This window comes from Chaetodon trifascialis, chromosome 3 (genome assembly GCF_039877785.1).
Source record: "Chaetodon trifascialis isolate fChaTrf1 chromosome 3, fChaTrf1.hap1, whole genome shotgun sequence".
NCBI classification, from domain to species: Eukaryota; Metazoa; Chordata; class Actinopteri; order Chaetodontiformes; family Chaetodontidae; genus Chaetodon; species Chaetodon trifascialis.
This window is the reverse complement of record NC_092058.1, coordinates 10,848,539-10,862,566: the sequence shown is the minus strand read 5'-3', so window position 1 is coordinate 10,862,566 and position 14,028 is coordinate 10,848,539. Positions and strand designations below refer to the sequence as shown.

The following is a 14,028-nucleotide window of genomic DNA, read 5'->3' as shown; positions in this document are numbered from 1 at the left end:
TAAACTAGGGTATAGAGAAATACAGAAAAACAAACAAACGCAACTTGTATTGTTGGCACAAATGGGGAGCAAGACCAGCCTGCTGCTGCAGAGGACGACAGTGTGATCAAACACGGCGAAGAAACACATGACAGCAACTCTGTGTGTGTGTGTGTGTGTGTGTGTGTGTGTGTGTGTGTGTGTGTGTGTGTGTGTGTGTGTGACACTTCATGAATATCTGGATTGCAGTCAGAGATAGAAAAGTTTAAGACCGTGCAGTCCCACGGCAGCGAAGTCACGGCTCTGTGCCTTCAGATGTCCCGCTCATTAGGAGACAACACCCTGTCAGAGCATTTAAACCACCACCACAGAATGTGCAGCCGAGGGGCAACATCTGCACTTTGAAAGAGGCAGAGGAGCGCAGAGCAATCAGATCAAGTAATAAACACCAAGCTAATTCCCTCATATTGATTAAGGCTCTGCAAAGACAGAAGCACAAGAGGACCACGATTCTGCACACTAAGCAGTGGTCTTTAAATTGGCAGCAAACACTGTACTGAAACTATTTTGCCTCTGCTCAGTGTGGCTTTTAATGATTCTCTTCAATTAGGGCCCTTGTGACACAAAAACAGAATCCCCTTTGGCGTTTTGCTAGCTTCAAAGCCGCTGAGCCATTCCCTGATACAACTAACAAAGTTGATTTGTCAACGAGTTGCGTTTTTAGTGTGACTGCGTGCTGGTGTTAGTTTCATTATTCACATGTGAGTTCTCAGTACGATTTCAGAGGAGCCTCTGCGAATCAAAGCACGGCCCCCGAGACACCGACTGTAACGCGCTGTGGTGTGTTGTGTACAGCTGCTATGGCCGCCCTGAAAGGCCCAGGCGTCTGAAAATGGATTGAAATCAGCAGCACTGATCTATCATTCTCTATCTACATGTCACATCACTGCACTAAACAGTGAACCACATGTGCTGAGTGGAAACCTGCTCTGGCTTCAAAAGACAGACAGATGAAACCAACAGCAAACAAGCAGAAATAATGTACAGCACTTTTTGTAAACCACCACACAAACAGTTAACAATGCTGTGACTTACTGTACAGTCATTATGCTGCAGGGCAAGCTAATCTAGCTCATGATCAAATTGAGAGGATGACAACTTCGCTGCTATTGTCTTTATCATTCCCCTACAATCCTAGACAGTTTTTTTCTTTCTTTCTTCTTCTTCTTCTTTTTTTTTTTTTTTACATCTGATAGGCCTAATCTCCTCCTACTCATATTTGCACTTTACCCATGCGTACTGCACATCTTTCATCGCTCTCTAAATACAGCACAGTATGTGCAAGTTCACTTCTTCTCATGGTTTCCTTTGCCAAACATGTGGGAATTCTCAGAGTGTATACATTGTGTTGAGATTAACAACGCGAAGACATGATGGAGTGAGTGTCAAACATACGCTCGAACGGCATTTTCTGTGCTACCACGTCCGCGTGTGTTTATGCACTTCAGAGAAAGACAGAGAGAAAGAAACAGGTGTAGTGAAAGTGAGCATGCACAGGAAAGAGGTCCCAAATAACTTGCGGCCACGAGCAGCGATCGCACCACAGAGGTGCACATACGTGCTGGTGAAGCAGTCAGAAAACTGTGAGTCACTTGGAGGTACGGTGAAGTGCAGATACAGTCGCACATGGAGAGGCGGTGTGAAGAAGAAGGAGTAACACACTCATAGGGTATACTTTCATCCCCTCTTGTAGATTCCCACCAAAGCTATGTATTCTTAGATTGTGGTGAGTCAACGCTAGACATCCATGATATATTTTTGTAGCCTATAATGATTGTCGAGTCAACAGCTGCCTCCACACGAACGCCAAAATTAATAGCTTTACATTTCTCACAGGTAGAGCTCAAACAGGCGATGTTGCTGGAGACTGCGCTCGCCATTCGCGGTGTCGTTATTACTGTTATCTTCTTCCATCGATAATGGCGCCGCTTTCTATAGAGGATGCCGTTTCCACATGCAGCATCTAGTAGGTGCACAGATCACCCAAAATAAACGGCAGAGGGTTTGAAATGGCTGACCACCTCAGTCTCATTTCAATGGGCTCTTCTTTGTTTTTCAAACATAAATGCTGAAAAAAGAAAACAGCTTGTATGTTAATTTGAATGCATTTGACGAAGTTCAAATGTTTTTTCTGTGACAAAAGCGCTGCTTCACTTAATTTCCTTCACCTGGCTGCTGTGTGGTTTACTGTGTTTCCCTTGAACGGACAAAAATGAGCACTAAAAACTATCATTAAACAATACACCTACTGCCCTAGCACCGCCACCTGAGACCGCCAGCTGCTCACCAAACACAGTTATTGATTTGTTTGCAAGAAAAATGCTGCAATCACTTTTTCTCTTTGCAGAGAAGGCAAAAGGTGTGAGTGAAGAGGTGCGCAAAGAGATGTTGTGGTTACGTTTGTTCTTCCTTTGGAGGTTTCCTGTACGCTGCTGCCATCATGTTTACCTGTCCTGCAGACCACCACAGTGACATTTATCAAAAAAGGAAAGAGAAATTACCTTGTTTGACACCATCCTTTACCGCCAAAGCAGATATGTGTGGCTTTCTGCTTCAGTGACATTTCTTTGAGAGAACTTTGAGGGAAGCTTTTAAATGTAACTCTCTACAGTTTAAGATTATTTTTTGGATAATTAAGGTATTTACCTTTTTATTTCTGTTGTGAGTACACAGCAAGTTTATTTATACATATTTAAAAAATCATTACTACATATTCATAAGTAAACTGTTTTGACAGTTTGGACATTTTCTAGTGTTTTTCTCAGAGCTATTTAACATCTTGAACATTCACACCGTTGGCTGCAACAATGACGACCAACAGCCTCCAATCACTGTCCCTTTCAAGCTTCCTCATTTCACTGCACACTTAATACACTGTAATAAACACAGAATACAGTTTCCACTCATCTACCAAAGTTAAAATAAGAAACACTGTTGATATCATTCTGGACTTCCCTACTATGTCACGCTGAATTGTGTGTCATTTGACTCATTTACCGTGTCAGTGACTCACCAGCAGTGATAAACAGACTCCACTATTGTATCTACGCTGTGTGTGAGAGCTTGTACTCATGAATAAAGTCTTGTCACCATGTTTGAGCTCCGTGTCGGTGCCACCGTAACCCTGTGTGCATCTGCTGCACTGGAAGCAGGACTCATGTTGGTGAGAAAGGTTAGCTGGGTTAGAGGAAGACGTTATTTTGAGTTGGCCCTACGCCTCCTCCTGTGGCCCGCACTGGTTTCCGTGTAGCGAGGGATCGGTGCTGGAATGCAGTAACGGTCACAGAGGGACCCACGCACTCACCACACTGTGAATCAAAACCCGAACTCCACTTCATTAGACTCCTGTCATTGCAAAGACTCTCACACCACTCTATAAATACCCCTGTCTCCCCCCTCCAAATTTGTTTTCCCTCTTTTTTCTTTACACATGAAAATGCTCAGGGACCGTTCCAGCTGTCTGATGTGGCTCTTTATTTTGTACGTTGGCGCAAGAAACCACACAATAGTGGCTCCTTTTGAATATTAAAACATTCTCTGACGGAGCACAAAGGTTCTGAAGTTTTTTAATAGGGGTGCACGCTAAATAAAACTCCTCTTTGAGCTTAACAGCTATACGATGTGGGATTTGGTTAGTTCAAGTCAAGCTGCAACTTTCAGTTATTTACTACGGTAGATTTGTTTTGAGGGTGAGACAAATATGCCTGGACTGACTTTGTCGACTTCAAACATCTGTATTTGAGATCTGTTGGAGGTGTTTTGCAAGATGTGGCGTTATTGGACAATTTACTGCATTAAAGCCCAAAATGTCTTTGTCTTACCACTCAAAGCAGATTTAAAACACAAGATACAGAAATTCTGATGAGGACACATTAAGAAATAAAAGACCAGGGCAGGCCATGTGAAGGTATTCAGCAACATCAATACAACTACTATTACAGCTGTCTAATAATCATTCCCTTTTATCTTTCTCCACCCTTAAATGCAAGAAGTTGAAAATGAAGACAGACAAGAGTGGATGTCCTGAGAATCAGCAAAGGAAAGACAACAGACTGCTGCTGGGGTTACGAGTCATTCAGTAAAATTAGAAAGCATTAGATGTAACTGTATCTTAATATGCTTTGTTAGTAATGACAAATGTTCTTATAGATGCATCCTGTACATGAGACCTGGCAGCCAGTTCCTGCCTGGTTAACATACAGACGGGGCGCCATCCTCTGGCGTTTATCGACATTACATCCTCCACCCCAGAGATGATGATGCACTGAAACATTTCAAGTGACCACATGTGACCTCCATGGCTTTGAAACATAGAAGAGATGCCTTTCTAATGTGTCACTCTGCTTTTATTTTCTTTGTCTCTCTCTCAGTTCTTCCTCACATGTCTGCAAACACTGTCTCGTCTCTTCTCTCTGTCCCTGCCTCCCCCGTCGCTTTCTTTCGTCACTTTCTTCCCTTTACGCACGCACATATACAGAAATACATGCAGCAAAAAGAGAAGGACACACACAGGCGCGCGCGCGCGCGCACACACACACACACACAGTTAAACTTTTCTTTTTGTGGTTATGCAGTTCTGATTAGGAAGATTTATGACATATTGCATATTAATGTACACACGTCCGTATGTTTAGTATGTTAGTTTAGTTACAGCTTGATGTACTGATGATTGTGTGTGTGTGTGTGTGTGTGTGTGTGTGTGTGTGTGTGTGTGTGTGCGTGAGACAGAGAGAGAGAATGTGTGTGCTGTGCATGTGAAGCCTGAACCAACGCCTTGAAAAAGAAACTAATTAAAGTCATGGAGAAAAATGCAAAGGCAGCAGAACCACACAAGAGAGTGTGTGCATGTCATTACTGACCTGGCCCAGTTGGAGAAAAAAAAATGATGGAGCGAGAGAGAGAGAGAGAGAGAGAGAGAGAGAGAGAGAGAGAGAGAGAGAGAGAGAGAATAAAAAACCTCAACCAGCGAAATAATGTATATAAAAAAGACTCAACAAGAAGAAAGGTTTAAAAAGCAAACTTTGGGAGTTTAAGAGGATCTTTGATGTGTATCAGAAGAGGAAAGCAGCCTTGCGACTGGGACGACAGTAATTTTAAGTCGAAGCAGAAGGCTGGCTGGCCGGTTGGCTGGCTGGCTGACTGGCTGCCTGACTGTGGGCTTTGATGGCGCTGGCTGTTTGAAGTGGTTTTCGGGGGATGGGAGCAGCGTGTGGTGTCAGTGGGACAGGGGAGGCGCTCAGGGAGGGGGGGAAGGGCGGGGGGGACATGATGGCGACCGTACAGGGCTCGGGGAACCCGGGCTGGGAGGAGCGGAGGATGGATAGATGGAAGAAGAGGGAAGAAAGTAGGAGAAGGATTGGATAAAAATGGAAAAAGAGCGAAAGGGATAGGAGGTGGAGGAGCTGAGACACGAGGAGATAAAGAGCAATCAAAGGGGTGATAAAGAAAGAGGAGAAGGAGAGAGGACAGAACACTGAAACAGAACAAGAAAAAGATACTCACACAAAGAGAAAGAAAGGCAGCAGATGACAGCCAGAAAAAGCTGCAAAAGAAGTTACAATGAAGAAAACAAAGTCAACCCTTCAGATCTGTGTCCCACATTCAGAGCCCTGTCTCAGTATCAGGCCTGGACACATTCACACCTACCTATTACTTGTATCATTTAGATGACGTTACCTCCCTCTGATATGCTGCCAGGCTGCCTTATAACTTACTTCCCCTTCTACAATGCTCAAAACACGTATGCACCGCATAATCATAACTGCACTGTTTCCCTGAGCTGCAGAAGTCGACTGTATGGCCAGAGATTTAACTTCAACTTCAGACTGATTTCTGTCCTCCTTGATTCTCCTTGCCTGGTCTTGTCATTTTGCAACACCATCAAAAACATGTCAACCTGTCACGAATCATGAGAAAGTCTTTCAAAAAGATAAGACTATCTACTAGATTGTTACACGGTTTGCATACTGATAGTTTATTTGAGTTGCTTCCTCTCTAGCACAAAATACTTCCGGTGTAAGGATCCTGTTCCTTATCATACCTGAGCGACCAGAGATGAATTTGAGAGATCTAATACTGCAGGCTGCTTGCAAGCATCGACATCCTTGCTTTGTCTGAGGTAACGGTGACCAGCGTGTTTTGTGTTTATCAGACCTGAAAAAGACTGCATTCAAAGGCCAGTGATATGTATGCATTACAGACAACATTGTTGATAGGCTGATTGAATGAGTGAACGCATTTATTGCCTTTGATAGAGCATATGCACCTGCAGAGGCGATGCCTTCACTGCCTCTTAAAGTGACTGGTGGAGACAAAGTGTAAATGTGCTAAAAAATGAGATGCTGCCAGCAAAATAAACAGATTAAGGGAGTGAGAGAAAGGGAGTCTGATAGATAGTGCGATAGTTTGTGTAAAATATAAGACCTAAAGCCTTGATGGTTACAGGTGGGCCTAAGAATCAGTGAGGCATATTCGCTCCATGATGGAATGTGTTTACTCCCTCCCAGGTAACTATGTGTATGTGCAGTATCTGTGTGTGAGCAGGACAGAGCGTGAGATATGCAGGTCAGATGAAGGTGGTGGTGCCAGGTGATCACAGGTACAGGGAAACAGCGGAGAGGAGGGGGAGCTGCTGGCTGAACCTTCCCATCCCTTTCTTGCTGTAAGTCCAAGTTTAATTTTTTTTCCCGCACCTGGGCTGATAGAAGCACCAAGCCTTGTTTGCAGAGTTATGATGAGTTACGATGGTGGACTGGACGGAGGAGAAGGGCGTCCTGCCTTTCTAATGGTCAATGAGGAGACTACAGAAATACTGTGGGGTGGACGATAAAATGCTACATTACACACCGTGAGATATACATTTGATAATTTGATGCCATCAAAACATATTTCAAACAAGCTGGGGCGGGAGCAGCTAAATACTGGGAAAGATGTGGAAAGCTCCAAAAACACCTGTTTGGAACATCCCACAGGTAAACAGGTTCATTGGTAACAGGTGAGAGAATCATCTTTTTGGAATCAGGGTTGTACCACGGTGGTGATCCCATGAATATCTCTGTTTGCAGTTGGGCATTCTTGGCAATGAGCAAACCAAGGATTACTGCAATGTTTATTTTTTAGGATTTTTGCATTAATGTGATGATGCATTTGTCCGGTACTTCATTCGCTGGATTATCCAAAGAGAGATTTGGAGTTTAGAGCTGATTACTTGACCAACATAAAATATATCGTCAACAATTGGGACATACTGTTAAAGCTCCAAGTCATTTCAGAGGCAAAAATGCTTCACCATGCTCTGGTTTCATCTTATCAAATGTGAAGATATGTTGCTTTTCTTTGTTTTATACAGTATCTTTGTAAATGGAAAATATTTGGGTTTTCTATCAAAACGGTTTTTGACCAAAACTAGCATCTTAAAGTTCTCACTGTCATTTCTGGGAACTTGTAACAGACATTATTCCCTGTTACTGATGTTTTAAGACGACGGTAACTTAAATAATCCTTAGCTGCAGCCCCATTCCAGCAACACATTTAAAACAAGTTGGGACTGGAGCAACTAAAGACTGGGAAAGTTGTGGAATGCTCCAAAAACACCTGCTTCCACAGGTAAACTGGTTCATTGGTAACAGGTGACAGTATCATGATTTGCTTGTGAACGACTGACTATTCCATGCATAAGAAGTTCCTTAATTCATTTTCCTACATCATGACACACTCTATTATATAACTACACACACTGCAATAGACAAATCCATCCATATCACCCTCTCCCACTGTAGACTCCCTACTACTAATTCATTACGAGCACACTTCCTCTAGTGCCATGCTCTGGTCTTGTGAAACAAGATCCCTTTGTTTGTCCGTGATCTGAAAGTCTCTGCAAGCCACGGCTAAATATTTTAACTGATTATTTCTCTTTCGATACAGCTATTTAGTTCTACAGTATTTTTAGTGAGCTTTATCATAGTGCTAATTGTAAGTGGAAGGACAGATGTGCATGAGATGAAGTGAGAAACAGACTAATTTGGCTTGAAAACATTGAAGCAATAAGAAAATGGACACAGACTCAGAGAGTTTGTTGAGGTTTTCTGGCCTCAGAGGTGACTGAGGAAGATCTTAAACAAATGGCGCCCCTCTCCTGCAGGCTGCTGATGTACATCACATATCAAACTGTTCCTCTTTCACCCTGCTGCTCTGCTATATTGAGTTCCCTCACTGGCAAATACTGGCACACTCTCAGCCAGCTGAGTGCGTCTGCCTGTCTGCCAGGCTGCTCTCCCCTCTCTCCCTGTCTCTTTTTACTTCTCTCCCCTCTCTCTCTGCCACCCATCTGGGCCTTGTAATACATGACAGCTGAAGCAGGGTTTCCAAATTTAATTTGAGGTGTGATAAAACAGCACATATCTATAAACTGTGTGCAGAGAGCCTGCCTATGTGGATCGTTTTAACCTCTTTCTTCTGTCAAACATGTGCAGCATATCAAACGCATAATAACCAGGCTGTCTGCACAAAAGGAAGATCCACAAATAGACTTAATGGTGAGGAGCCTTGCCAAAGCAACGACAAAGAATGTAATAATAACACTGCAAATGGAATATGTCAAGAATGAAAAGGGATCAATTTGCAGCATCAAGCTATACAATATGTAAACCTCTATCAGATAAAACGCCTTTGATGTGAAAATAGAAATGCCTGTATGTGAGTGAGAAGCCACAAGAACTACAGTTCGTTTTAAATGTGTGAAAAGTGTATACCCAGACACCTACACACATACACATGCACACACACCTCATGAGCTCTGTGGCTATTAGCACTATCTTACAGTTTAAAGGAGTGTGATCCTTAGACATCCTCTCAGCACGCAGCTGTCTAATGAAGTCGTGTTCATCGTGGTGCTTCTCAAACCGCACTGGATTTCACCAAAGCAACGTGATCGTTTGAATAAAAGTGTCATTTCTGTGAGCGGTGCAAATAGTTTTAAAACGCAAATTTTAGGTTTTGTTGCAATGTGCAGAAAAGGAAGTTATGCAGCCAAAAAACAAGAGATCCTCCAACTCCAAAGAGTCATGTGCATGAGCTAATATGGCGGAAAACCCCTCTGCATGTATTAATCCTCCAATGGCACCGCAAAACTTTCCAAATAATTCCTCCTGGAGCAGCGTGGCAGCCACGCAGCAAGAACGTACAGTGAGACATGGGACTGCTTTGGCTACATCTGAAGCATCAGAATGAGCAGTAATCAAATAAACATGTGAAAAATACCAGAGGGACTTAATCAAGGGATTCCCCATTACTGCTGTGCAGATCTCGCATCAAACACATAGAGCTAGGATGGGAGAAGTGTGTGACACTGTGGGAACGTTGAGGAGCAAATGAGGAAACACTTAGATTTTCCCACATTCTGTCGCCCATCCTGTCTCTTCTGTCTCTACCCCTCACGCCCCTCAGCCGCTCCATGTCTTGTCTTCTCACGCCGCAGAGCTGTTTTCACTGTCTCCAGCCCCGTCAACCCCATCAGTTCCCCACCTCTGTCATCCTCCTCTTTTCTTCATCCTCTGTCCCTCCCACCCGCTGGTTCTGACGCCTGAGCTGAGCCCCTTGAAGAGTCCTGGTAATAAACTGTGGTGCCTGGGCTCTTCATTGCTGTCTCGCTCTCCCCACCCCTCATCCCAGAGCGCCGATACATCTGCCGTTAAAGTAGGCCCGGTCCAAAAGGCCCGGCCCCTCCGCTCTGTACAGTACAAGCGCGTCAGTCTTTAACTTTCAAATGTTTTCCCCCTATTCTCTCTTTCTCTTTTTCCCTCTCTTTTTTGCTGCGCGAGTCCTTTGTGTACAGTGTGCTGTGCTCAGTGTGGCAGCACTGTGCCAGAAAAACCCACACAAACACACACACACACACACACATATATGCACACACATACACAGTCACAGACACACAGCTGGGGCCCAGCTGCATACAAAGACTGGGGTTTGGAAATCAATGAAGGAGAAAGAAGAAAAGGGGAAAGGAGTTTAAATAAATTGGCACTTGAAAAAAGAAGAAAAACGAGAAAGAGGGAGTGAGGGAAGCAGGGAGAGAGAAAGTTCTCTCTTAAAAAGGCACATCAACTCGAAAACAGAGGGAGGTTTTTCAAGGAATAACAAAACATAACGCGCAAGACAATGGGACTAAATATGTTTGCGAGGGTGCTCATGAAATGCAGCCCTACATTTGATTCAAGAGCGAGTTTGAATGAATCTGATCAGTGATGTCATTCTGGTGAAGACGCCTGCTGAGTTTGAACACAAGGGAAAGCCTGTACACAGTCCAGCCAGAACACTTTAAATCAATGACAACGCTTTCTAAACTCTGCTGCTTCTGCTCAGAGGCACCACTGCACCAACAAGGTGGCCTCTGCGAAATTAAGATGGAGAATGGATGTTAAAGAGCTGCTTCATTAAAGTTGCCTTTCAAGAACTAAAATTAAGATTTAGCCGTTTTCTTCGATTTCTTCACCAAATGGTCTGGTAAAAATAATCATGGCATTTTTTTGTGGAGCAAAATAGAAGATTTCTCCTTTATTCTTCAAACATCATCCAGATTTTTGAGATTTTTGGTTGAGCAGAAAACACTTTGATTATTTAGAAATGTGGGCAAAAAAGGCAAATGACCCCATGTTGTCTGATATTTTAGGTTTAACTGACTGTATGTGGGCCTGAAGGGGGGGTGTTGAACCGCTGGCTATCAGTGCTCAGCTAATTAATTCACACTCTTTGACACTCAAATTTCTCACGCACAACCAGTAAATACAGGTCATCGTTTTCAAATGGATATGTTTCCTTTGTCTCAAGGCTGTTTTTAATCTGCCAGGAATGAAGAGTAGTAATTTCGTCACGTTGCCTAAGATTGGTGAACATTGACAGTTTTATTGGGGGAGACAGAGACATAATCAATAGGCGCCTTGGAGACAGAAGAAAAGTCAGCCTATGTTTTTTTCTCTTTCTTCTGGTTTGGAAAGTATCCCCAAATCGCTGTCTTATGAGTCTGGCCTGCCAAATTCATTTGGTTTTATCAAGGACCTTTAACTCCCTGCTCACACAACCCAGCACATTCCAAATCCTACACAGAGCTTCAGAACATACATTTCTACGCTGACATGAGGATGTAAACGCAGCAAGCGCTCACTCACGCAAACCTTTCACACACATTAAAGCTTGACATACACATATGCTATGTGTAAGCATGCCATCAGCGCACGCATGCATGCAGAAATGCAGATTCGCTAACTATAGACAGTGCAACTGGGAACAAAAGCAGACCAAACTTATGTCCCAACCGATAATATAACAGGCTTCAACATGGCACTTGCAGTTTTCGGCTAAATAACAATTTATAATCCTTTTTCTTACAGTCACTTTTAAAAGGCCGTCACTGGCAAAAATTTACTGGAAATTGACCCGAGGTGAAGGTTATCTTTCCTCAGAGGTCACTGCAGGAATTAAAGGGACTGGACGTTTTTTTTACTGGTGTTCTGATAAATGACAGGTCCTTGTCAGTAAGTGTGCCTTTATGTTGATAACTTTCACAGCAGTGTGATGGTGATGATTTGTGAGATAGAGTGCAGTGGTCGACAAACTGCTACGTGCCAGTCAAAGGTGAGAGCGTGTGTGTGTGTGTGTGTGTGTGTGTGCATGCACGCATGCAAACTCAAGTACCCGTTACTGCTGAGCAGCCAGGGGGGATCTCACCCTGGTGACACTCCTGCTGAGCTTCACACCTCACTGAATAAAATGAGGAAACACTTACAGCAAGCTAATAAACCGTACTGGTAAATGGTCTCCTGAGAACAAATAGGTTTAGGACAGTTGTGTGTCAGATCGGAGACAAACAAGCATGCATGCATGGTTTGTAGTGGCTTTCACGAACCTCGAGAGAGTGAAGAGAGAGAAAGCCAGCGGTGTTTGTGTATCTGTACGTGTGCGTGTTTTTGAAGACACAACATCCTCTCAGTGATAGCAAGATGACAAAAAACCTGAGTGACCAACTCAATCAATTCTGTGTTTTTCTGGGCTTACGGCTGTGTTTGCATTCGGGTAATGGTTAGGTTTGTTTAGGATATCTCATGGCTTTTCCTGAGTCATCCAACAATTTTGCATGAGCTGCAGAGCCAGCAGTTCAATGGCTGTCACGTATCACCCATAAACTCAATTAGTGGCAAAATAATTTAGAAACATGTTCATTTAGGTTTAAGGGATTGAGGTTAGGTTTGCATTTTGGTTATTATAAAATGGTTGAAAGTTAAATTTAGGGTCAGAGGAGTGTCTGATGTTGTGGATAATTTTAGTTTGTTTTGGTTTAGGGAAGTAGGGTTCAACATAAATTTTCAGTCCTCATCTGCCGGACAGAAGAACAAATGTTTACACGTGTGTGTGCATGCACAGGTGTGTGTATCCTTACTTCTGTTTGGGAGATCAGAGCCACACACAAACAAGGCACTACCTGATGCATGAAGATCTCAACAAAGTTTCTTAATTCAGCATACTGTCAAGAGGTTCCTCTTTTGTAGGGAGTCAGCTAACTCTTTCCACTAATTCTTCATAAGATGATTGATGTAAGACTTGCATTGAAAAATGTAAAATGTGCAGCAGAATTAATTCCATGTGCACGTGATCGGCGTCTTTGGCTAAATGCATCATATTTTAAAACATTTCTATTTGTTAAAAAAACAAAACAAAACTACGAAGCCAAAATGAACTATCAATTTATGGATATTTCCCAAAGTCTTACTATTTTGTATCATGCATGTATTGAAATTTTTGATTAAAAAAAAAAAGTTATCTAATGTATGACACTGGAGAAACGCCTTCGCTTCAGAAGATCAGATGAAAATCCACCCTAAGCTATTTTTACTTCTGATGCAGTCCACTTTATACTAAAAGACATGCTGATAAAAGAAACGCTATTAAATGCTGGACATTTTGACGTAAAATGTCAGATTAGTGTGCAGGCAGATCATAGAATATAGATAATAAGCGCGCAAGATCCTGGAAAGTTTTAGTCTCAGAGCAGATGAAGCTTTCAGCGTGAACAGCAACAAAACAAAAGCATGTAAGAGAAAGTACCAGTGGACTGAAACAAGCCTGTTTGACCGAGAAATGTTTCTTAGTCAGACAATGTTTCAGAAAGAGAGGATCCTTCTAAATCGTAGATTTGCCTTTTATTCAGATAATCCGTTTTTTCAGGTACATTAAATATACAAGGGTCAAGAGCTTTCAAAAAAGGCGTGTAGCCTCATGTGAGTTTTTCTTATGGATTTCCTCACACTTTTCTTTTCATGGCTTTACCCAGGTATGTGTGCAGGTAGAATAATCCCAGTGCCACCCTGACCAAAGCTCACCGCTCATCCCCGCAATTCATGCTGCAAGGCAATCACAAGCCATGAACGCAAAAACATGTGTCTGAAATATGAATGTAGCCGATGTGCCGTGCAGAAGAATTGTTCCGCGGTGATAATGCAACGTCTGAAGCAAGTTTTTCTACAAACTGCAGAAGAAATAAACACGCTTCGCATGAGAGCTCCTGTCCGCTGCAGCAACATCTGTCCGCACCGTTTACCAACTTGTAAAAACTTTCCAGCGCTGCACGTTTCTTACCTCGATTTCTCCTGGGGTTGGCTTGTTTCCTTCGTTTGCCCCTGCTTTCTTCTGTCATCATCACGCTTTATTTCGCGTCAAAAAGTTGTCCAGGGAGCGGTGCGAGTGTGTGTTTGTCCTGAGTGCCTGCCTGAGAATGAATGGTGATGAGGCATCGCCTTCGGTCACAGCGGGAGACTCAGACCTTGATGCGACTCCAAGCAGAGGCGACGAGCCGTGAGGAGGAGTGATGTCAGCAGCAGAGGTTGGCCCTGAGGTCAGCCTTGGCATCGTAAACGTACACCTTCCTCATTTACAAAGTAATCAGTGTTGGTAAGACTTGCGCACATGGACCACCGGTTATAACGCGTCTTACAG

At 43.2% G+C, this 14,028-nt stretch overlaps 1 protein-coding gene across 1 annotated transcript in view; it reads right to left on the bottom strand.

Moving 5' to 3' along the window:
• LOC139351334 (zinc finger E-box-binding homeobox 2-like) overlaps positions 1–13,732 on the bottom strand; it is a 28,759-nt gene extending 15,027 nt beyond the window's left edge. Inside the window, exon 1 of the mRNA XM_070993178.1 lies at positions 13,672–13,732. Within this exon, the coding sequence (XP_070849279.1) occupies positions 13,672–13,732 (61 nt within the window). The remainder of the gene's footprint in view (positions 1–13,671) is intronic.
• Between the last annotated feature and the right edge of the window lie 296 nt (positions 13,733–14,028).